At 53.5% G+C, this 22,233-nt stretch overlaps 1 protein-coding gene across 2 annotated transcripts; it reads right to left on the bottom strand.

Annotated features, from left to right (window-relative positions):
• Window positions 1–7,880: 7,880 nt before the first annotated feature.
• GFI1B (growth factor independent 1B transcriptional repressor) lies at window positions 7,881–21,404 on the bottom strand. 2 transcript variants are annotated; one of them, XM_004048790.5, is made up of 7 exons: window positions 21,070–21,404; window positions 12,860–12,979; window positions 12,219–12,356; window positions 11,170–11,441; window positions 10,439–10,576; window positions 9,730–9,895; window positions 7,881–8,696 (listed from the first exon to the last, which is right to left on the bottom strand). In XM_004048790.5, the coding sequence occupies exons 2-7, from the start codon at window positions 12,957–12,959 to the stop codon at window positions 8,518–8,520; spliced, it is 993 nt and encodes a 330-aa protein (XP_004048838.1). In that variant the 5' UTR covers window positions 12,960–12,979; window positions 21,070–21,404; the 3' UTR covers window positions 7,881–8,517. The 2 variants fall into 2 exon arrangements, with proteins under 2 accessions (XP_004048838.1, XP_055207409.1); XM_055351434.2 differs by lacking the exons at window positions 10,439–10,576; window positions 21,070–21,404 and adding an exon at window positions 20,091–20,615.
• Between the last annotated feature and the right edge of the window lie 829 nt (window positions 21,405–22,233).

Below are 22,233 nucleotides of genomic sequence, written 5' to 3'. Positions count from 1 at the left end.
TCTCTCTCTCTGTGTCTGTCTCTCTCCCTCACTCTCTCTCTCTCTCCCTCCTCTGGTCCCTTTCTCCTGCTCTCTGGGCCACCAGGCCCCTGATAACACTTGGAAGGCGCTATCGGCTCAGGAGTGCCCTCCTGCTTGGCCCATGGTTCTACTCCACACCGACGGTTGGCAGCCGGCACCGTGCGATAAACTTATCAGGCCAAACCTGAGCATGCCGGGTCGGAACATGCCCTGCCTCAGATTTCCCTCCCGCAGCATCCCTGCAGCCCCCATCCCCCGGGAACCCTGGGTCCTGCCTGTCTCCGGGCCAGGCCCAACTCCAGCTAGACACCCATGGAGGTGGTCCCGGACAGCCCCCGACCCAGACCAGAGGAAGAGCTGGGGACCCTGTGAGAAGTCACAGGTCCAGTGTCCACCCCACTGTTCCCAAACCAGGCTGTCACTCTACCTACCTTGGAGGCCCTGCCCCAGCTGCTAAGAAGGAGTCGGGAGGTTGCATACCCATCCTAAACTTACTGGGGACCTAGTAGGCCCTGGCCCCAAAGGATAGGACCCAGCATCTGCCAGGAGGTGGCTCACAGAGTAGCAGGGTGGGGGCGAGACAGCCAGCACTTGTAAAGTAAAAAGGCACCTGCCTGCAAGGCTGTGCACTGCACTAGAGGGGCCTGAAGGGACCTGCAGCTTTGAGGGAGGGGACAGAGACACAAACCTCAAGGCCGGGAAATCATATTTCAGCAGACAGAGTCTTTTTTGTCATGCCAGTGATAATGTTATCATGCATGCCCAATACAGAGAAATAAAACATACACACTAAAAAATAAGAAGAAAAAAGACACTGCCGTTTATCCTTGCACACTTTCTTCCGTGTGTGTGTGTGTATGTAATTAACAACATGAATCATGGGTTGTATACTGATTTTTTAAACCTCATTTTCACTTAAGATATCAATAGCTTCCTCTGTCAATACATTTATTCTGCAAAATTATTTTCTCTTCAATTTTTTAGTTACCAAAAATCTGCAACAAACGCCGTCTCTTTAAAAAAAAATTTGAGATGGAGTCTTGCTCTGTTGCCCAGGCTGGAGTGCAGTGGCACGATCTCTGCTCACTGCAACCTCTACCTCTGGGGTTCAAGTGATTCTCATGCCTCAGCCTCCCGAGTAGCTGGGATTACAGGAGCCCACCAATTTTTTTTTTTTTTTTTTTTTTGAGACAGAGTCTTGCTCTGTTGCCCAGGCTGGAGTGCAGTGGCACAATCTCGGCTCACTGCAAGCTCCGCCTCCCGGGTTCACACCATTCTCCTGCCTCAGCCTCCCGAGTAGCTGGGACTACAGGCGCCCGCCACCACGCCCGGCTAAATTTTTGTATTTTTAGTAGAGACGGGGTTTCACTGTGTTAGCCAGGATGGTCTCGATCTCCTGACCTCGTGATCCGCCCGCCTCGGCCTCCCTAAGTGCTGGGAATACAGGCGTGAGCTGCCGCACCCGGCCAAATTTTTGTATTTTTAGTAGAGATGAGGTTTCACCATGTTGGCCAGGCTGGTCTCAAACTCCTGACCTCAAGTGATCCACCCACCTTGGCCTCCCAAAGCACTGGGATTACAGGCATGAGCCACCGCGCCCGGCCACAAGTCTCTTTTAAAGGTGGCACGGAGAGTGAAATTTAACCCTCTGTTCCAGCCCCCAGAAATAGCTGCCGTCAGTGGTTTTGTGGACTTTCTTCACCTGTGTTTTACTAAGCATACACAGACAGAGGCTTACAGAACCTGCATGCTAGCATGCCACATGCATTCCTCACTCCACATCAGCCTGATAAACTCCTCCCCCGGTCAGGCCTTCTAAAGCATGCTTGCTCCTCTTCCTGGCCATGTGGTCATCTGTTGCACCAATGGCTTGGCCAGCCTCCTCCCATGGGCATTAGGATGGTTCTGATTTCTTTCTTTCTTTTTTTTTTTTTTTTTTTGCCATTATAAACAGGCTGCAAAGATGCTCTTGCAGCTGAATCTACATTCCCATCAGTAATTACTTCTCAACTTTTTTTTTTTTTGAGACGGAGTCTTGCTCTGTCACTCAGCCTGGAGTGCAGTGGCATGATCACGGCTCACTGCAACCTCCGCTTCTCGGGTCCGCCTCTCGGGTTCAAGAAATTCTCCTGCCTCAGCCTCTTGAGTAGCTGGGATTACAGGCGCCCGCTACCACACCCAGCTAATTTTTTTTTTTTTTTGTATTTTTAGTAGATACGGGGTTTCACCATGTTGGCCAGCCTGGTCTCGAACTCCTGACCTCATGATCCACCCGCCTCGGCCTCCCAAAGTGCTGGGATTACAGGTGTGAGCCACCGCTCTCGGCCAATTTTTTTTTTGGTGGAGAAGGGATCTGGCTACGTTGCCCAGGCTGGTCTTGAACTCCTGGGCTCAAGCAATCCTCCCACTTGGGCTTTGCAAAATGCTGTGATGATAGATGTGAGCCACTGTGCCCGTCCCATATCTATTTCTTGAAGATACATTCCTAGGAGTGGAATGGAGGGTCATGGGCGATCACATTTCAAAAGCTTTTCTTATGAACTTGACTTAAGGCTGAGAGGGTTCAGAACAAGAAGAGGGCATTTCAGGCAGAGGGAACACCAGGGGCAAAGGCTCGAGGGTGGGAAACAGCATTGAGAGTTCTCTTAAGAACATTTAGGAATAGCAAGAAGGGCCCTGCTGCTTGTCCAGTGACCCCAGGAGGCGGGGTGGGGTGGGGCCTCACTCTTCTGGGTCCCGCCCTCCATCCAGGGCCGGGCCGCCCTCCCCTCCCTGAGCAGCCTCAACAGGGTAGCAGGGAAAGCGCAGGCCAGGCTGACGCTGAGGCTGGAGCTGCTGTCGCTCCTGATACTGACAAGACCGGCCCCCAGCCAGTGCCCCTGCTCTGTGCCCCCAGGCCACACTGCACACCCACCTGGGTCTTCCTTCTAAAGCTCAGCCCACGTCATAGCAGCTCCCTCGGGGCTTCGGGCCCATAAGTCAATGGCTGCAATGCCTTTAAGAACTCCTGGGGGTCTTCAGTCTCCCCTGATGCACAGCGTGTGCCATGCTCTGCCCACTTCCTGCACTCCTTCCTGCTTCCTTCTCACTTCTGGCCAGCCCAGATTCTTCTATGTTCTCAGTTCCTTCCCGTGGAACAGCCTTCACCCACACCACACTGAGTGGGAGCCCCCATAGGGCAGGGATTGCAGAGAGGGGTTTGAAGTCAGGGGACTGGGGTCAGCCCTGAAGGCTAGGTCATGGTGAGCAGCTGGGGCTGGGGCTCAGTTCTCTCGGCGATGGGGTGGGGGATGTCTGATCCCCAGGGAACCTTCAGGACAGGTCCTGATCTTCTGGATCATACAGAACCCTGTTTACTTCCACTTCCCTATAGCCCCAGTGCCCGGTCCCTGCCTCCTTACCTCGGTCTGTCCACCCCTGCTTTCAGGCCAGCTCACTCCAGTCATGGGCAGATAGAGACAGGCTGGGGCCAACACATGTGTGTGAGTGCACACACGCACAAATCTCCAGGCTCACCCTGGGAGATGCATTTCCATCCTTATCAGTGATTTCCATGGCGGGCTCACTGGGCACCTCTCAGTCTGTCCCTCAGGAGGCCCTGGCCCTGGGCCTGGTTGCCCTGTGGGATGTGGCCTGCTTGGAAGAGGGGCTTCTCCTGCATCCAGAGGGAATGCGGGGTGCAGGGCCTGCAGTGTAGCCTGAAGCTGTCACCACGAACAGGACATTTTATCTGAAAATTAATTCAGATGTTGCATTCCACTCCCTAATGTGGCTGGCTAGTTTTGATATTAAAATATTGGTTTTGTTAATTACCATGGAGTGAACTGATATTCTGGGTCATGTCACCAGCAGCATCCTGAGGTCTCACAAGTCCCCATTCAATCCTTGGAAGCAGGGGGTCAGTGCCACAGTCTAAGGAACCCTTCCACCCCACCCAGCCACCCACCCCACCAACACCATTTACACCGTATTCTATGCACATGGAGCACCCTGGAGTCAGGCAACCCAGAGGCCCTGCTAGGACGGCCACTAGACTGGAGCTGGAAAACCTGGGTTCTGTCGTACTATGCTGTTAATGGCAATGTGACCTTGGGCTAGCACCTCTCCTCTCTGGGCCTCTGTTTCCTTGTGTGGCACATGGAAGCCATGGACAGTCTCCACAGGGCTGGACAGTGCCTTCCAGGTCACATTGCAACTCCGGTGGCAGGAATTGCAGGCCAGGTAGTTGGCCGCAGGGAGCTGACGGGAAGTGGAGAATTGGTGGGGGAGCTTGAACTTCCCTGAAATCACAGACTGCAGGTGGGTGGTGCCCCACAGCACCTCCTGGGCCACCTCCCCGCCCCAGTGTCATGGGCATAGCCTCTGCATCCAGAAGGAGACGGAACATCCAGGGAACTCTGCTCCCACTGGGGCCCATCCAAGTCTTCTCCAGGGCTGCCTTCTCCTGGGGGCTCCCAGCTCTGCACATGAGGCCAGCCTGCAGCAGCTTCTCAGGCATGAGGAAGGGTCAGCAGCACCGCCCTCTGGCTCACAGCAACCCCCAAGCCCCAATCCATGGCCTCAGCAGGGCCAGGAATCCCAAGCCAAGCCTTCCCAGCCAGTGCAGAATCTTCCCCTGGAAGCAGGTGTCACAGGCTTCCCCACTACATGCCCTCTTTCTCTGCTGTATGCAAATGGGGTTCCAGCCCTCACTGCTCTGAGGCTGCTGTGGCCTCCCGCTGGCGCCACCCCACACACCCACTCACTGGAGGAGACCGACAAGCTTAATCTCGATCTCGCCAAACCTCAGTCGACTAAGAAGGAACATTGTCTGGCTTCCCCTCACAGCTCAGCTCCTCCGCCTTGCCCCGCCCTGCTGCAGAAGTGGCTGAAATCCCGATACTGGTTTGGTTTTGTTTAGCAAACAGGGAGTATGCAAAGCAGTTCCCAATCCGTGTGTGTGCATGTGTGCATGTGTGCATGCGTGTGTAAGAGATGAGTCAGGAGCCCATTCCAGGCCTGGCCCCAGAAGTGTGGCTGTGGGCAAGGCCCTTCCCCTCTCTGGGCTTCTCTGTCCTCCTGGACAGGAGGAGAGGTGGGAACAGGTGGTTTCTAAGGCTTTGCTGGCTCTGGTGCTCTGGCCACCAGGGTCCCTCTTCTCCTGATTCCAAGAGCTGGATTTCAAGACAGGACACCGACAGGGAGCTTGCTGAGGAGACGGGACCACCCTCCCATGCAAATCCCAAGCCCCGAGCCCACCCCGCACACCTGACAGGTTTGCTTAGAGGAATTCTGGCTAAAGGAAACAGGAAGAGCTTCTAGCAGGAAATGGATGTCAGGGTTCTGCCTAGCCAAATGCAGAGCCGGGGGTGGGTAAGAGTTCCATTCCTCTTGGGGGCCCAAGCCCCTTGCACACCAGAGAAGAGACCTGGAAGAAACACTTTTGGGTCTCAGTGGGAGGGAGAGTACACAGACTCCAAAAAGATAGCCTCAACTCGGAATCAGTTTCTGATCCCAGCCCTGCCTTTGCCTGCTGTGTGACTTTGGGCAAGTAGGCCAACCTCTCCCTCTCCCTCTCTGGTTCCCAAATTAACCTTAGGAAAACACTGAACACCCAAATCCTCCCCTTGGGGATGGACACATGCGTATCACACGTTATAGGCTCTAAGAAGCAGTTGCAATAGACTGAACGTTAACCCAGAGTTCCTCCCAGTTATTTGAGCAATGCGATCTGTACTCCGTCTAAAGCAAACGAACCCCTGGAGGCTTGTGGCGCACGCCTGGGGAGCACCAGAACGGGTCTGAGGCATGTCCAGCCGGCTCTGTGGGCCTCTCTGGAACCACGAACATGAGTCTGAGGGCTTGTCCCTCACTCCCCCGACGATCCATGTGAACAGCTTCTAGTTTGACCCAGGTTTGAGCTGCCCACAATGGATGGGAATTGGGCGTTTGCATGGGACATTTGCCATTTCATGACAGGTTGAGCCTCATAAGTTGGCATGCAATCAAATACACATTAAACAAGTCGATTCATGAACCCAAGGCTAAATCACACTATACACAGAAACCATCGGACGATAGTGGCGTTTCTTTGGAAAGAATCCTTCTTTCTCTAGGAAAGAGGGTCTCTCTGTGGGTCCCAGCTCTGGTCTACTCTTGGCATCCCTGTCTCCCTGGGGGTATTCTAGCTTCCTGTGCTCTGCTAGAGGAAGGCACCTGAGCACACCTGGAAAGGGTAAGCCCTAGTATCTATGTTTGTTTGTTTGTTTCCGAGATGGAGTCTTGCTCTGTTGCCCAGAGCTGGAGTGCAATGACACCATCTCGGCTCACTGCAACTTCCACCTCCCAGGTTCAAGCAATTCTCCTGCCTCAGCTTCCCAAGTAGCTGGGATTACAGGCACGTGCCACCATGCCCAGCTAATTTTTGTATGTTTAATAGAGACAGGGTTTCACCATGTTGGCCAGGCTGGTCTCGAACTCCTGACCTCAAGTGATCTGCCCGCCTCAGCCTCCTAAAGTGCTGGGATTACAGGCGTGAGCGCCTGGCCCATATCTATGTTTTTTTTTTATGTCTGACCTCTCTGGGCCTCAGTTGCCCCATCTGTAAAATGGGAGAATGGCATTCCATTGCAGAAGGTTGCGTGGGTTAGAGACAATGTGTGGAAACCCTTGGCTTAGCTCAGTACCTGCAAGTTCATTCAGAGGTGTCCATGGCTGTGGGCCAGGCACAGGATTGGTGTGGGATTGGGGATGGGGTGTGGCTGGAGCTCAGACAGAAGACCTCCTGAAGTTATCCACACATAACTGCATTCCACATTCAATGGCTCCTAAGCTGTAAGCAAAGAGACTGAGTTGCTCGGTAACAGAGGAGAGAGAAGACCTTCTGGCTGGATGACCGAGGGAGGCTTCATGGAGGAGATGGCTAAGTGGGCCTTATAGGATGGACAGGACTTCAAAAAGGAATGTTCACAACTCGGCAGCACTTACTACATGCTGGGCTGGCCCTGTATGCCGCTTTGTAAGAATGGTCTCAGCGAATCGGTGGAAGGGACTGCTGTATTTACCATTTTACAGAGGAGGAAGCTGAGCCCCAGAGAGGTTCAGGAACTCACCTGAAGTCACACAGCTAGACAGGTGCGGCACCAGGCTTAGCTTCATCACTCTTGCAAAGTCCCTTTTACCCTATAGCGTCACACTCATAGGTTCCAGGGTTAGGATGTGGATATCATCTTTGGGGCCATTATTCAGCCAATCACGGTGATTACGTTCAGGATCTTGAGATGGGATGATTTATACCTGAGCTCAGTGTAATCAGAAGGGTCTTTGTAAGAGACAGGCAAGAAGGTTGAAAGCAGAAGACAGAGATGGAGGCAGAAGCAGAGGTCCGAGTTATGTGCTTTGAAGGCAGAGGAAGGGGCCAAGATCAGAGGCACAGACGGCCTTGGGAAGGTGAAAGAGACAGGAAAACAGACTCTCCTGGGAGCCTCCTGCAGGAATGCAGTCCTGCTAACACCTTGATGTTAGCCCCATGAGACTCATTTTGAGTTTCTGGCCTCTAGAATTTAAGAGAATAAATGTGTGTTGTTTTAAGCCACTAAGTTTGTGGTCATTTGTCACAGCAGCCACAGGAAACGGATACCGCCCCAGCTGCACTAGCCTTGCCCACCCCTGTGGTCTTGTCGCACGGGCCCCTTCTGCTTGCTCCCGGCTCGTCAGCGGGTCTGTGCACGTGGGGGCTGAGTACACGTCTCCACAACTTGCCTATGAGCACCTCCATGGCTTTCTCTGCTCCTCAAGCCTCCCCGCATCACTCCCCAAAGCCTCATGCAGTACCCTGGACCTCATAGGCACTTAATAAATGCTGGTCACATGGCAGCAAATCTGTATCTTTAATTTTATTGACAGCAGTTGAGAGAACAGGCTTTTGACAGCAATAACTGCCAGTTTCTCCAGCCTCACGGCCTGGTTGTGGAGCTGGAATCCCCAGTGGCCAGCTGAGTGCTGGTCGGAAGTCGGAGTCAGCCAGCACATCTGGCCGAAGCAGAGGGGGTGTGAGGCTTCTGACTGGGGTGGGAGGCAGCTCTGACTCTGCCTGTTATAGTCAGAAAGAGGCCCACTAAAATCCAAGGTGATCAGGTCCCAGCTCAGTGGGCAGCAGGCAGGTGGAGGTTCTGTCTGTGGGTCCCAGCTCTGGTCTACTCTTGGCATCCCTGTCTCCCTGGGGGTATTCTAGCTTTCTGTGCTCTGTTAGAGGAAGGCACCTGAGCACACCTGGAAACAACTTCTGCTGAGAAAGACCCAGCCAGGCTGCCACACTTGGCAGCAGGAGAAATGTTGATCCAGACAGGGTAAGTGACTTGCCCAAGTTCACACAGCAATTTCATGAGTCTCAAAACAAGCTGGAAGACTCCTGTCCAGTCCCACCTCCAGGAGACTGGAGATTTGGGCATGTGAGGCTGGCCTCCAGGTGACAGGACCGCAGGGCAGGCTGGCCAGGAGCTGGGAGCCGGCGCAGCCTCACTTGAGATTGTGCTGGCTCTCACGGTGCCGCCGCAGGTCCACCTTGCGCTGGAAGCCTTTGGTGCACAGCTCACAGCTGAAGGGCTTGAAGCCTGTGTGCTTGCGGCTGTGGGTGATGAGGTTGGAGCTCTGGCTGAAGGCCTTTCCGCACACCTGGCACTTGTGCGGCTTCTCACCTGCAGGGAGGGCAGTGCAGCACAGCAAGGGCGGGGTCAGGGCCTCCTCACCAGGCCTGCTGCTCCCCTGCCCCGCCCCCGGGTTCATTTTCCAATACCTTCCTATGTTTTCTCTCATGGCCAACTCACATTCACTTTAGAAAATAATTAGAAAAGAGAGAGAAGCAAAGATACAACTTGGACCCTCCTCCCACCCCTACTGGATTATAGGGTGGTTAGGGGCAGCTGGCGAGTCATCTTGTTTATCAATACATCTCCAAGCCTGGTATACCTGGCACAAAAGAGGCACTCAGCTAATAGCAAGGAGGCAATGAATGAGCAAGTGAATGAAAGAGTGAATGAATGAATAAGCAAATGAATGAGTGAACAAATGAATGAGCAAATGAGTGAGTGAATATGTGAATAAATGAGCAAATGAGTGAATGAGTGAACAAATGAATCAACAAATGAAAGAATGAGTGAACAAATGAATGAGCAAATGAGTGAACAAATGAATGAATGAGTGAACAAATGAATGAGCAAATGAGTGAACAAATGAATGAATGAGTGAACAAATGAATGAGCAAATGAGTGAACAAATGAATGAATGAGTGAACAAATGAATGAATGACTGAACAAATGAATGAGCAAATGAATGAATGAGTGAACAAATGAATGAGCAAATGAATGAATGAGTGAACAAATGAATGAGCAAATGAGTGAGCAAATGTGTGAATAAATGAGCAAATGAGTGAACAAATGAATGAGCAAGTGAGTGAGTGAATGAGTGAACAAATGAATGAGCAATTCGCCTGCTAGTCTCATGTCTGCCATGAGATCACCAGTGTTGAGATTTTGCTGTTTCCTCCCTGTATCTTTTTCCATGCATTAAGTGCACTTAAGTAGCACAGGTGCCCAGCCCTCCATCAGCAGTGGCCTTTGACTTTGTAACTAGACCCCACCCCCAGCCTCACGCTGGGGACCTCTGATGCATCTCTCAGGGAAAGGTGGGGGTGCTCTGCCCAGGGGGCACAGGCAGGTGAGACTCACTCACCTGTGTGGATGTAGGTGTGCTTCTTCATGTCGGACTTCTGGTGGAAACGCTTGCCGCAGAACTGGCAGGGGTAGGGTCGCGTGTCTGAGTGGATGAGCAGGTGGGTGGACAGCGTGGATGAGCGCTTGAAGGCCTTGCCGCACATGCGGCACTCGAAGCTGCGCTCCTGCCGGAGGAAATGAGGCCCCGGGGGGTCAGGTGCAGGCTCAGGACTGGACCCGGCCGGGATCCCCTGCGGAACAGGACACTCCATTGGGGTGGCCTGGAGGAGCAGGACCAGGGGACCCCTCATCTCTGCCTCTGAGGTGAAACTGGGGCTTGGAGTCTCATTGGCCTCCTGTGGGATTTTTCCTTGTAATCTTCACGGTATCCCGCTCAAAATAAACCTCAATAAATGTTCGTTGATTGACTGATGGACTGACTGATCTCAGAGGTTTTTTAGGGGTTCACATTTCATGACCATTAACCTAGAGTGAGTTCCTTGAGGCAGGGATGGTTGTGGTCTGCACAGTGGTTTAGTTAAGAGTCTGAAGTTTGTTAACGGCAGGTGTTGGAGACCCAGACCCAGGGAGGTGGGTACTAGGGGACCCCTCCCAATCTGTGTCACCCCCAGGGGCAGGGGGAGGGACCCAGCCACAGCCCCCAGGCTCCCTGGGGAAGCACAGAGAAGGAGTGGGGTTGGGAGTCCTGCGCTGGGCCAGGTGCCCACCTGGGAGTGGACGTGCGTGTGCTGCTCCAGGCTCACAGCGTGGCCGAAGGTTTTGCCGCAGATGTCACAGGCGAAGGGCCGGGTCCCACTATGGGAGCGTCGCACATGCACTTCGAGCCCGTGAGGGGTGGAGAAGACCTGGGAGCAGGGGCAGCATGTGAGGCCACTGGGGGGCTGCAGTGACAGGGACAGGCCTGGGGTCCCATGGTCTCTTCCACGTCCAGCTCTGGCCAAGGCTGGGTACACAGAGTAAGGGGCACTGGATCGCCAGTTCTGCTGCTTGCTTGCTGTGTGTCCCAGGGAGGTCCGTTTGCCTCTCTGTGGCTCAGTCTCCCTTCTACAACGTTGGATGTGAGAGAGGGGATCTGGAGGCCCCTCCTTGCCTCATCTAGAGGCCGAATAGCCCAGTGGTTAAGAGCTGGGAGTTGGCCGAAGCTGGGTTTGAATGCTGGTTCTGATATCTACTTGCTGTCTGATCTTGGAAAAGTGACTTAACCTCTCTGAACCTTAACCTTTCACCTGACTCTGGCACTCGTGCCTGTCAATTGCTTAGCACGGGGCCAGGCACATGGTCAGAGCTCAATGAACGGTGATGAGGATGAATGTTTTGAATCTTCAATCCCACCAGAGCCCCAACATTCACAGCACAGAGAAGGCCCAGAGCTGCCAGTGAGTTGAGAGGGAGTGCAGAGAGGAGGGCCCAGGTGCCCACCACACCCCCCGCTGCCCACCTTGTTGCACTTCACACAGTGGTACGCATCCATGCCTGGGGAGTAGCGGAGGCTGAAGTCCAAGGCGGGCTCAGTGCTGGGCACAAGAGGGCTGCCGTACAGGCTGACGGAGTGCTCCAGGAAGGCTGACTGCATGGTGGAGGGGGCCTGCCGGTAGCTGTGGCCATAGGTTGTGGCCAAGGTGTCCCAGGAGAAGCTGGGCTTGTAGAATGGGGGTGAGTCGGACAGTGGAGAGTCCCCATCCTGGGGTCGGGACAGCACAATGGGGCCCTCTGTGGAGATAGCGACACAGGCCTGGTTACTCATTTAAACACAGGGGGTTGGGCACAGTGGCGTGGCTCATGCCTGCAATTCCAGCACTTTGGGAGGCCGAGGCAAGTGGATCACTTGAGGTCAGGAGTTCGAGACCAGCCGGACCAACATGGTGAAACTCTGTCTCTACCAAAAAATACAAAAATTAGCCAGGCGTGGTGGCTCACACCTATAATCCCAGCTACTAGGGAGGCTGAGGCAGGAGAATTGCTTGAACCTGGGAGGCGGAGGTTGCAGTGAGTTGAGATCGTGCCACTGCACTCCAGCCTGGGCAACAGAGTGAGACCCTGTCTCAAAAAATAAAATGAAATAAAATAAACACAGGGCACCCCCTTCCCACCACCCTCTACCACACACCACTACCTTCATCACCTCATGTGGAGGGTTTCAGGGTGTCAACCCAGATACTTACTGCCAGGAATGTCTGGGTCCTCACTGTGGCTCCTCAGCTTTTCCAGCCCAGAGACACCCCCAGCCTCACTCCACAGTGCCCACCTCACTCCCTGCACGGACCGGCCCAGCTGCTGCTTCTGGCCTCTTCTCCCACCTAGCCCACATCCGGGAATTAGCTCCCTGTCTGGGAGGCCCAAGCAGAAGCCACAGAGCCCGGGCTGCATCCAGTGACTTCGTGGGTCCCTCCTGACTCCAGGGCCCCAAGGGGCCCTGCTGCGAGAGTCCCTTCATCCTTCCTCCCCTTGGCACTCCCTGGGGAATGACAGTGGGTCACAGCTGGGTACCTGGTGCCGGGGCCATCCTGGCCAAGTTCTGGTCCTGCTCCAGCTCCGGCTCTCGTTTGAGGTTGGTCCAGTCCAGGCACTGGTTTGGGAATAGAGTGCTGAGGACAGGGCCGTTGCTTGGAGCCTGGTCTCTGGGCACTGTGGGGAGATAGGACCATCAGCATCAATAGCCACAGTTTCTGGGAAGCCCAGAGGGAGCAAGGAGGGCACGCCCTTCCTAGGAGGAGGAGGCCCAGAGAGACAGCCATGTGCCGCTGCTTCTGGCGGCTCACACTCCCCCGCTCTGCCCAGAGCAGGCGGCGGCAAGAAGAGGCCAGGAGGAGACCCTGGGGAAGACTTTGGACCAGTCTGTTTTTCTGAGCAACCCAACTCCAGCCCTAGACTGGGCCTCCAGTGAGGCCCCACATGCCAGTAACTAAGTACTGGCTCCAACCTGACACTCTCGTCTCCCTAACAGGGCAGAAGGGATGAGGGCATCACTCATTTGTCTACTCCTTTCATCTGCAACCCACAGTTACTGCACTCCTGTTTCCAGACTTGGAAGAAGAGGCTGCTGCAGGAGGGACGCTGCTGCACCCTCATCACGCAGAGCCGAGAGCCCCCCGTGGGTGCAGCAGGCGCCAGCCCGGGCTCTGACTCACCCGGGGTAAGGGCAGGAGGCCAGAGCGGTTCATCTTCCTGCACACGAGGCTGGTGGTAGGTGTGAGCCTTCTTGCTCTTCACCAGGAAGGAGCGTGGCATTTTCAGTGTGCACCCCACACCTGCAAGGGGGAGGGATGGGAGCGGTTAGGAAGGACAAGAGGACAATACCCCTCCGTATCTCAGAACCTCCTCCTGAGATAAAACACCAGCTATACTGGGTTGAACAGTGGCCCCCAAAGTTCATGTCCACCCAGAACCTGTGAATGTGACCTTATTAGCGATAGGGTGTTTTTGCAGATGTAATCAAGTTATGATGAGGTCATTCCGGCTTAGGATGGGCCCTCAATCAAAGATGACTCGTGTCCTTATAAGAAGATGGAAATTTGGACCCAGAGACACAGACAACCAGGGAGAACGCCGTGTGCTGACAACAGAGCAGAGAGTGACACTTCTATCAGCCAGAGAATGCCAGGCAGTGCCGACAGCCGCCAGAACTCGGAGCTTCTATCAGCCAGAGAATGCCAGGCAGTGCCGACAGCCACCAGAACTCGGAGCTTCTATCAGCCAGAGAATGCCAGGCAGTGCCGACAGCCACCAGAACTCGGAGGGAGCTTCTATCAGCCAGAGAATGCCAGGCAGTGCTGACAGCCGCCAGAACTCAGAGCTTCTATCAGCCAGAGAATGCCAGGCAGTGCCGACAGCCACCAGAACTCAGAGCTTCTATCAGCCAGAGAATGCCAGGCAGTGCCGACAGCCGCCAGAACTCAGAGCTTCTATCAGCCAGAGAATGCCAGGCAGTGCCGACAGCCGCCAGAACTCGGAGAGGGGCATGAAACCCTCTCCCCTGGCGTCTGCAGAAACAACCCACTTTGCGGACGCCTTGATTTTGGATTTCTAGATCCCAGAACCGTGAAAGAATAAATTTCTGTTGTTTTTAAGCCACCTGTTTGTGCTATTTTGTTACGGCAGCTACAAATCCTAACTTCCCTCACTGCTCCTTCACCAGGAAATGAATGCATCGCCCCCTAGAAAACGCTCAGACAAGCCTGCTCCCGTTGGCATGATCTGGGCTGCAATGGAGCAGAAAAGGAAAGGCAGGGACTGGGGTCTCCCTCTGTGACACACGGTGGACCCCAATTCTAGAAAGCTACATTTGGGTACCAGTGAGATTCACCTTCAGAGGCCATAGAAACGGGTGGTCTGAGCTTAGGTTTTGGAATCAGTGGTTCGTGGGTTAGAATCTCAGTTCACTTGCTGTGCAATTTGGGACACACACTTAACCTCTCTGGGCCTATCCCCTTTGCTGTAAGTGGGGATGTCCAGGCTTGCAGAACTGACAGGTGCATCACAGGTGTTCAGGGTCTATCACAGGGGGCTCTGGCAGAGAAGCTGCAGCAAACGAGGGGACATTGCCAATCCACGTGCTCCTGCAAGCCGCAAGCCACAGCCGCCAGAGCACGGCTGCGCCTTGTCCACAGCCCTGGCCCAGAGTCTGTTCCCTAGAGAGACAGAGGCTTTCTCTCTCTGAGGAGTGGGGTGTGGGGACTCAAGACCTGAGGGGACCCCCCACTCCACTGCACCTGGAGGCCCGAGGTTTCATGGACACAGGAGAAGAGGTGAACATCCCCCAGCTTCCGTGGGCAGCCCAGCATCACTACCAACCCCACCAGTCAGGGAGTGGGGGAAGAAACCAAGGACCACATCAGTCAAGGGACCATCCCAGGCAGAGTCAGGGAGTGACAGGGCTGGACCAACTTGACCACCCCAGGACTCCTGGCTTCCCCTGCAAAGCCCTCTGGAGCTGAGAGCCCTGCCTGGCCCCCAGAATGGTTCACATCCCTGCACTCAGCCTGTGAGGTTCCCCCGGGCACTCTGGAGAGCATCTTCTGGTGGTCCTCTATCCTTTTTGCCCCCATGCTGCACCCAGGCCAACACCAGGCCCATGCCTGAGGCGTCAGAGGAGTCCCACCCCCCCACCCCTTGGGCCAGCCGCCATGCAAGGCTGCAGGGGTGATAGGGTCCAGAGAAGGCGGGAAAGGGATCACAGCTGCTTCAGAACAGCAGTGAGGGCTTGGGTGATAAGGCCTTGGCCCAGGAGCAGCGAGGGAGGTGGGAGATTAGAGAATGCAGCTTGGAAAAGGGCCAGGGACTCACCCCTTCCCCAAGGAGATGAACCACAGCCAGGCAGAAGAGGGACCCGACTGTGCCCAGGCCTGCTTCCCCCTGGCCCAGAGCCTGGGGGCATCAAGAGTTTGGACTGGGGGCTCTGCACAGGGGGCCAAGCTCAGGCCCAGCCCTTGTCTGCTGTAAGGCTCATCACTGAGCCTCAGTGCTCATATCTGCTAAACGGGGATCCCAATCCAACCCCATGGGATGGTGGGGAGCGAGAAAGGACCTTCATCCATCAGGAGCGAGTGTGGGAGGTGCTCAGCATGTGCTCCCCCGCATCCCAGCACCCAGCCCACTGCAGGTGCATTCAAAGGATGGGGTAAGCCCTGTGCCAAGGGCTGCAGCAGCCTCCCAGAAGCCAGGGCCGCGCTCAAGGCCCTGTACTCTCTGAGCTCTAAAATTAGGAGAAAGGACCTTGAAGGCCTCTGGGGTCCCTTCCCGCGGTCAGATTCTCGGCTCTCTGAACACAGGCTCGGGCCGGGGGCAGCCCACGGCCTTATCTCCCAGGGACACGTCTTCCTCCTCTTGCCTCCTCCCCCTCCCTCACCAGGGCTCCCCACACCCCCCTTCCTTCCCGCTTTTAACTCTTCTTTGCTTCAAGAAAGCCCATGGGGAGGCCAGACCCTAGGGGGAGAGGAGGGGACCCAGTGAGCAGGAGGAGGACTGGGGGTGTGGGGTTCCCCTTGCACTTTGTTTTGAGGGGGCCTGTGAGGGTCATGGTTTGCCTATCAAAATATCAAAAGATGATCCTTTTTTGCGCATAATATTTATGAGGAAATCAACTAGAACCAAAGGTACTCGCCGAGGCTTCTGTGATAGAAGAGGAGCTGGTCAAACCTTCTGGCAGGGGGCTGCTTAGCCTGCCTTGCTTATTACACCTTTAATTCTGATGCTTAATCCAGATGCTGAGTCCCGCTGCTGTCCCATTTTATAAAGGAGGAGCTGAAGTCTGGAGGGCTCAGGACCCTGGGGCAGAGTGAGCAGGGAAGGACTGGGGTCTGTCTGGCCCCAGGCCTCCATGCTCTTGACTTTCAGCCCAGCAGGTGGGCAGTTACTCGGTGCAGAATGGGTGCCAAGTGCTGGGCAGTGCCCAGCATGGGCTTCTCTCTGCAGAGGGAGTGGAGCCGACGTGCTAGGGATGAAAACAGCAGTTTGAAGCTCCCTCGTGTGCCCGTGTCAAGCAGTGTCTTCCCAGGTTGCAGGTGGGAAAACTGAGGTGCAGAGAGGAAAGTGACTCAGACCCAGGGCTCCTAGCCTGTTAGGATTTTACTCTCAAGCCACTGTGCCACCCAGCACTGTCAGAGGTCCTCACAGCACCCGGTGAACACCACCTGCAGCACAGAGGGAAATGCAGGGTGCTGGGGCAAGAGGGGAGAAAAATCAGGCCGGGTGCAGTGGCTCACACCTGTAATCCCAACATTTTGGGAGGCCGAGGCGGACGGATCACAAGATCAGGAGTTCGAGACCAGCCTAGCCAACACAGTGAAACCTCGTCTCTACAAAAAATACAAAAATTAGCCAGGCATGGTGGCACTTGCCTACAGTCCCAGCTAATCAGGAAGCTGAGGCAGGAGAATCGCTTGAACCCGGGAGGCGGAGGTTGCAGTGAGCCGAGATCACACCACCACTGCACTTCAGCCTGGGTGACAGAGCCACACTCTGTCTCAAAAATAAAAAAGAAGGGAGAAAAATCAAACCCTCTGACCCTCAAGTCTTTCCAGGCTCCTAAAAGACCCACGTGGCTCCTGAAGAGTCTTGGTGGGGCCAGGCCAGGGACAGACTTCCCTTCAGGAAGCATTGGTATTCTCCTGGGCTCAGGGCCTAAGGATACCCCAGGTCAACTGACTCTAACCCTGGGCCCCACAACAAGGACACTTTCTAGCACTCATGAGCCCCGGCCAAGCACTTTTCACTTAGGCACAGGGCAAGATGGGGCTGGCTTCTGGGGTTCTCCAGCTTCAGGAAGGTGATTCTCGTGCTTATTCTAGTGATCTCCCCTGAGCCCCACACCCCCTTTCTTGCCTCCCCCAGTGTGCTCTCCCCTGAGCTTGGCAAGTGACAGTGACACAGCCAACGCCACGGCCAAGCCCTCCGGCTCACAGAGGGGCCAAATGCACCCAGTGAACTTCCTTTTGGCCCCTGTTAAGAGAGTTGTTGTTTTTTTTTTTTTTTTAAAGAAAAAACAGGAACCAATCACCTACACTGTAGTTAATTAACAACCACTTGGTTTTGATTGACATGAACTCCGTCCTGAGAAGGAGCTAAGAGCAGAGATTATGAAAGAAGCTCAGGATTTCTTCATAAAACAGAGGACTTGATGGTATCGGACCTCCGGAAAGAGGCCCACTGTTAACATCACTCCATAACCCCCGATCCTGATAGAGTCCCCCTGACCCTGAGTCAGAATCTCAGTCAGTGCTTCTTGAAGACAGGGGACCCTGCACCCTGGCAGGAGCCAGCACCCTAACTTCCAGCTGGACTTGGGTCAACAGGCCTGTGATGTCCCTGTAATGAGGCCCCTTTGTTGCCCAAGGAGTTGAGTCTGATTTGGGGTCCTGGAGCTTGTGACCGCATCAGCCACCAACCTGGGGCTTGGTTTTCCTATCTCTTAAAAGGGACGGTTGGGCTAAGAGATTTCTAAACTTCCCTTTTGCTCTAAAATCCCATGTAGAATTCGTTGACCTTCAGTGAGAGATTGAACCACCTTGACTAAAAGACTTGTCACTTGGGTTCCCCTTTTGGGAGGGTTGGGTAAGACTCAGCTGGTTCTCAGGGTCAGCTACAGAGAACCCTTTTGACTTCCTTTATGTTTAAAGACTCAAGGGAGGCCGGGCGTGGTGGCTCACACCTGTAATCCCAGCACTTTGGGAGGCCAAGGCAGGTGGATCACCTGAAGTCAGGAGTTCAAGACCAGCCTGGCCAACATGGGGAAACCCCGTCTCTACTAAAAATACAAAACTTAGCTGGGTGTGGTGGCAGGCACCTATAATCCCAGCTGCTCGGGAGGTTGAGGCTGGAGAATCACTTGAACCCAGAAGGCGGAGGTCGCGGTGAGCCCAGATGGCGCCACTGCACTCCAGCCTGGGTGACAGAGCCAGACTCTGTCAAAAAAAAAAAAGATTCAAGGGGAAAACAAGACTTGTCCGTGGAGGAGTTGGGGGAAAATGAGCCCAGGTCAGGCCCAGGGGCCCCAGCAGAAAGTAATCATCATCATCATCACCATCATTATTATTATTATTTTGAGACAGAGTCTCACTCTGTCACCTGGGCTGGAGTGCAGTGGTTTGATCTTGGCCCACTGTAACTTCCACCTACCAGGCCCAAGCGATCCTCCCATCTTAGCTTCTCGAGTAGCTGGGACTACAGGCATGCACCACCACACTTGGCTAATTTTTGTATTTTTTGTAGAGACGGGGTTTTGCCATGTTGCCCAGGCTGGTCTAAATCATCATTTTTATTTGAAATTTAGAAGGAGTTCTCAAATGTCTCCTCCAAAGCTCAGAGAATGCAATGTCAAAAGTGAGTGAATCTACTTCTGGGTATAGACCCAAAATCACTGGAAGGGGAGACTCAAAGAGATATTTGCATACTCATTTTTATAGCAGCACTATTCACAATAGGCAAAAAGTGGAAGCAACCCAGGTTTCATGGCAGATGAATGTCCAAACAACACGTGGTCTATGGCGAGACTTAGTGGCTCACACCTGTAATCCCAGCACTGTGGGAGGCCGAGGTGGGCAGATCACCTGAGGTCAGGAGTTCCAAGACAAGCCTGGCCAAAATGGCGAAACCCCACCTCTACTAAAAATACAAAAATCAGCCAGGCATGGTGGTGGGTGCGTGTAATCCCAGCTACCCAGAAGGCTGAGGCAGGAGAATCGCTTGAACCCGGGAGGCAGAGGTTGCAGTGAGCCAAGATCGCACCATGGCACTCCAGCTTTGTGACAGAGACTCTGTCTCAAACAAACAAACAAACAAACAAAATGTGGTCTAGACATATGGTTGAACATTATTCGGCCTTTAAAAGGAAGGAAATGCTGGCGCATGCTACAACATGGATGAACCTGAAGGATTTATGCTAAGTGAAATAAGCCAGTCACAAAAGGACAAATACTGTGTGATTCCTTATAGGAGTCCCTAAAATAGGCAATTTCATAGAGGCAGAAATAGACAGAGGTTGCCAGAGGTGAGGGGAAGGGAATGGAAGTTACTGTGTAATAGGTATGAAGTTTCAGCTTTATGAGATGAAACAGTTCTGTGGATGGATGGTGGTGATGGTTGCACAGCCATGTGGATGTACTTAATACCATTGAATGGTACACTTGAAAATGGCTAAAAAGGGAAATTTTATGTTATATGTATTTCATCAAAATAAAAAGACAAGTGAGTGAATGAAACTCTTTCTGCATATCTCTATATTATAGACTAAAGCAGCTCCCACTGGCTTGAACTCCTGGCAAGGAACACACGAAAAGCCTCCCTCTAGGCTAAGAGTGGGTGGCGTTTGCTGATGTTTCAACCAAGGGTTTGGATATTGCGGCACAGACAGTGAAGAATCCCATTTGATCAGGCTGTTTTCCCCAGGTGATCTGGAGCCATCTGGTCCCAGAGCCTTTGAAAATCCTTGCACTGTCCAATAAGATTCCCACCCACCCTACCCTGCCCCCCTGAAAGCTTTGGGGCAATGGTCTGCACTGGTTTTGAGTGATTCCGTTAATCAAACCGAAACCAGGTATAGCTCTCCAATGTTCCCCAAGAACTCTCTTCAGGAAGACCAAACTCTGACAGAAAGAGCAAGGGAGATTACGCATTTTCTTGTCCAAAGAATTCCTTCTGCAGTACTTCTGAGGACAAGAAACTTGACACTTTGCTAGACTTGGAAGAAATATTCTGCCTGTTGCCTACTAAGAAACATGCAGGCGCGTCCAGGCGGTCAGGTGCAGCTCAGCTAGCTTCTAATATCTACCAGACTCATGCCCACAGATTGTAATTGAATTTACTCCCTAAGAACTCATGAAAGCTCTGGACTTTCTCCCCAGAAAAATGTACACAGGCACATACCCACGGCAATTCTGCAGACCTCCTCTTCCCAAGTCCTATTTTAGAGTGAACATGTCTCCCTAGATGCCTCAACACTTAAACTTGTTTTTTTTCTCCAAAAATAGGTGGAAAGGGCTAACAACAGTCACAGGGAAAGGAGAGCTGAAACAGTACCTCTCCATGGTCGGTCCTATTGTTCCTGGAGCCTGGGCAGTGTGTGGGAGAGGGCAGCCCTGTCATCTCCCTTTAGTAGGCTCTGGAGGGGAGAGCGCCTGACTCTCAAAGTGTCGTGGGAACTGGCTGGGCGCAGTGGCTAATGGCTGTAATCCCAACACTTTGGGAGGCCGAGGCAGGTGGATCATTTGAGGTCAAGAGTTCGAGACCAGCCTGGCCAACACGGTGAAACCCGTCTCTACTAAAAATACAAAAATTAGCCAGGCGTGGTAACACGCGCCTGTAATCCCAGCTACTTGGGAGGCTGAGGCAGGAGAATCGCTTGAATTCGGGAGGCAGAGGTTTCAGTGCGATCGCACCACTGCGCTCCAGCCTGGGCGGCAGAGTGAGACTCTGTCTCAAAAAAAAAAAAAAAAAAAAAGTGTCCCAGGAACTTTAGTCAAGTCCCTAAAGTCTGGGACTGTCTCCAAGGGGGAACACAACTCAGGCACTTGGAAGTGTGTCTCCCTGAGCACTGCCCAGGTCCCCAGGACAGCTGGGTTGTGGGTATGACTTTGTGCCCGAAGGTGACGTCTGTCAGCCTAAAATCAAACTTTGAAAAGTGTTTCTGTGCAGCCGGCAAAGGCGCAATTCCTAGCACAGTGGCTCAGACGAGGCTACGTCCTCACCCTGTTTCTCCCTTGGCTCCTTGCCTTCCAGAGCTTTTCCAGCCCACCTCACCCTTCCTAGGACTGCAGGAGGAGCCAGGGAGCCTGCTGTGAAGCCACCTGCGGCGCACAGGCACATTTCAAAACAAAAGCGCAGAAACGCATCCTCCAGCACTCACCTGCCCGGAGCTGTCCCTCGCCTGGGTTCTGCCGGAGCTTCCCGAGGTGGGAACTGCAAAGCCTCTCTCGGGACTGGCCTCCACTCTGTCAACTGTGTGACTCTTTGCACAAATAGATACTTCTCCTTTTTGCTCTGTCTCTCTGTGTGTTTTTCCTCTTCTGTTCCCCTCCCTGATTTTCAATCTGATTATTTGTGTCAAAATCTGGCGGTGAAGAAGCAGCCAATGAAGAGAGCGCGGGAGCTCAGCCGTATTTGCTTATCAAAACTTTCCAGGACGCAAGACTTCGAATTCTCATTTCTAACCCTCGATACTTGGAGCGGCACGCTTTCTCTCTGCAGAGAAATTCAGAATTTCGCTGGAAATTTTGAATAACATCTGCACAAAAAGCAAGTGATGGCTAAATTATTAAATTTTAAAAATTAAAGTTAAAAAAAGCTCTAACTTATAAAACTCGATTTTGCATAGAGAAGTCATTGCTCTTTGGTTTTTTCTTCTTTCTTTTCTCTTGCCTTTTTTCTTCCTTCCCTCCTTCCCTCCTTTTTCCTTCCTTCTCTTCCTCCTTTCTTTCTTCCTCCCTCCCTCCCTCCTTCCCTTCCTTAGTTTCCTTCTTCCTCCCTCCTTCTTTCCTTCCCTCCCTCCCTCCTTCTCCTCCTCTCCTCTCTCTCTCTTCCCTCCTTTCCTCCCTCCTTTTTTCCCTGCCTCCCTCCTCTCTGCCTCCTCCCATCCCTCCCTCCCCAAGTTCAGCACCCTGAGGCTTGTGAGAGCCAGGCTCGTGCAAAGCCCCTAGTACCCGAGCCGGCCACATGCATAGAGGCCCCTCTTGTCCTTGCAGAGGTCATATTTCAGAAGAAACATCAAATTTGCATTTCCCCCAGATATGACCTTTGAGCGGGTAGAGGCACCCTGGAGGTGTGGCAGTGAGTTCGGAGGCCAGGAGACGCTCGGCCTGCTGAAGCTGCCATACAGATTGAAGGCCAGGTGCCAGAGCCCGTGTGTGCTGCCCTCTGGTGGCAGACAAAGTGATGGGGAGGCCAGTGGGGGCCTCTGGGGTGTCCCATTGATGTGGGGGGGAGTGAGGGCGGTAAAGCTTGGCTGAGCTGGCTGGGGCATTTCTTCCCATTTGGCAGGGCGTCCCATCCCCTGGCTCCCCACCTTCTCCCT

Source organism: Gorilla gorilla, chromosome 13, assembly GCF_029281585.2.
Source record: "Gorilla gorilla gorilla isolate KB3781 chromosome 13, NHGRI_mGorGor1-v2.1_pri, whole genome shotgun sequence".
In the NCBI taxonomy this organism is placed as follows: Eukaryota; Metazoa; Chordata; class Mammalia; order Primates; family Hominidae; genus Gorilla; species Gorilla gorilla.
This window is presented reverse-complemented; position numbering and strand designations above follow the sequence as displayed.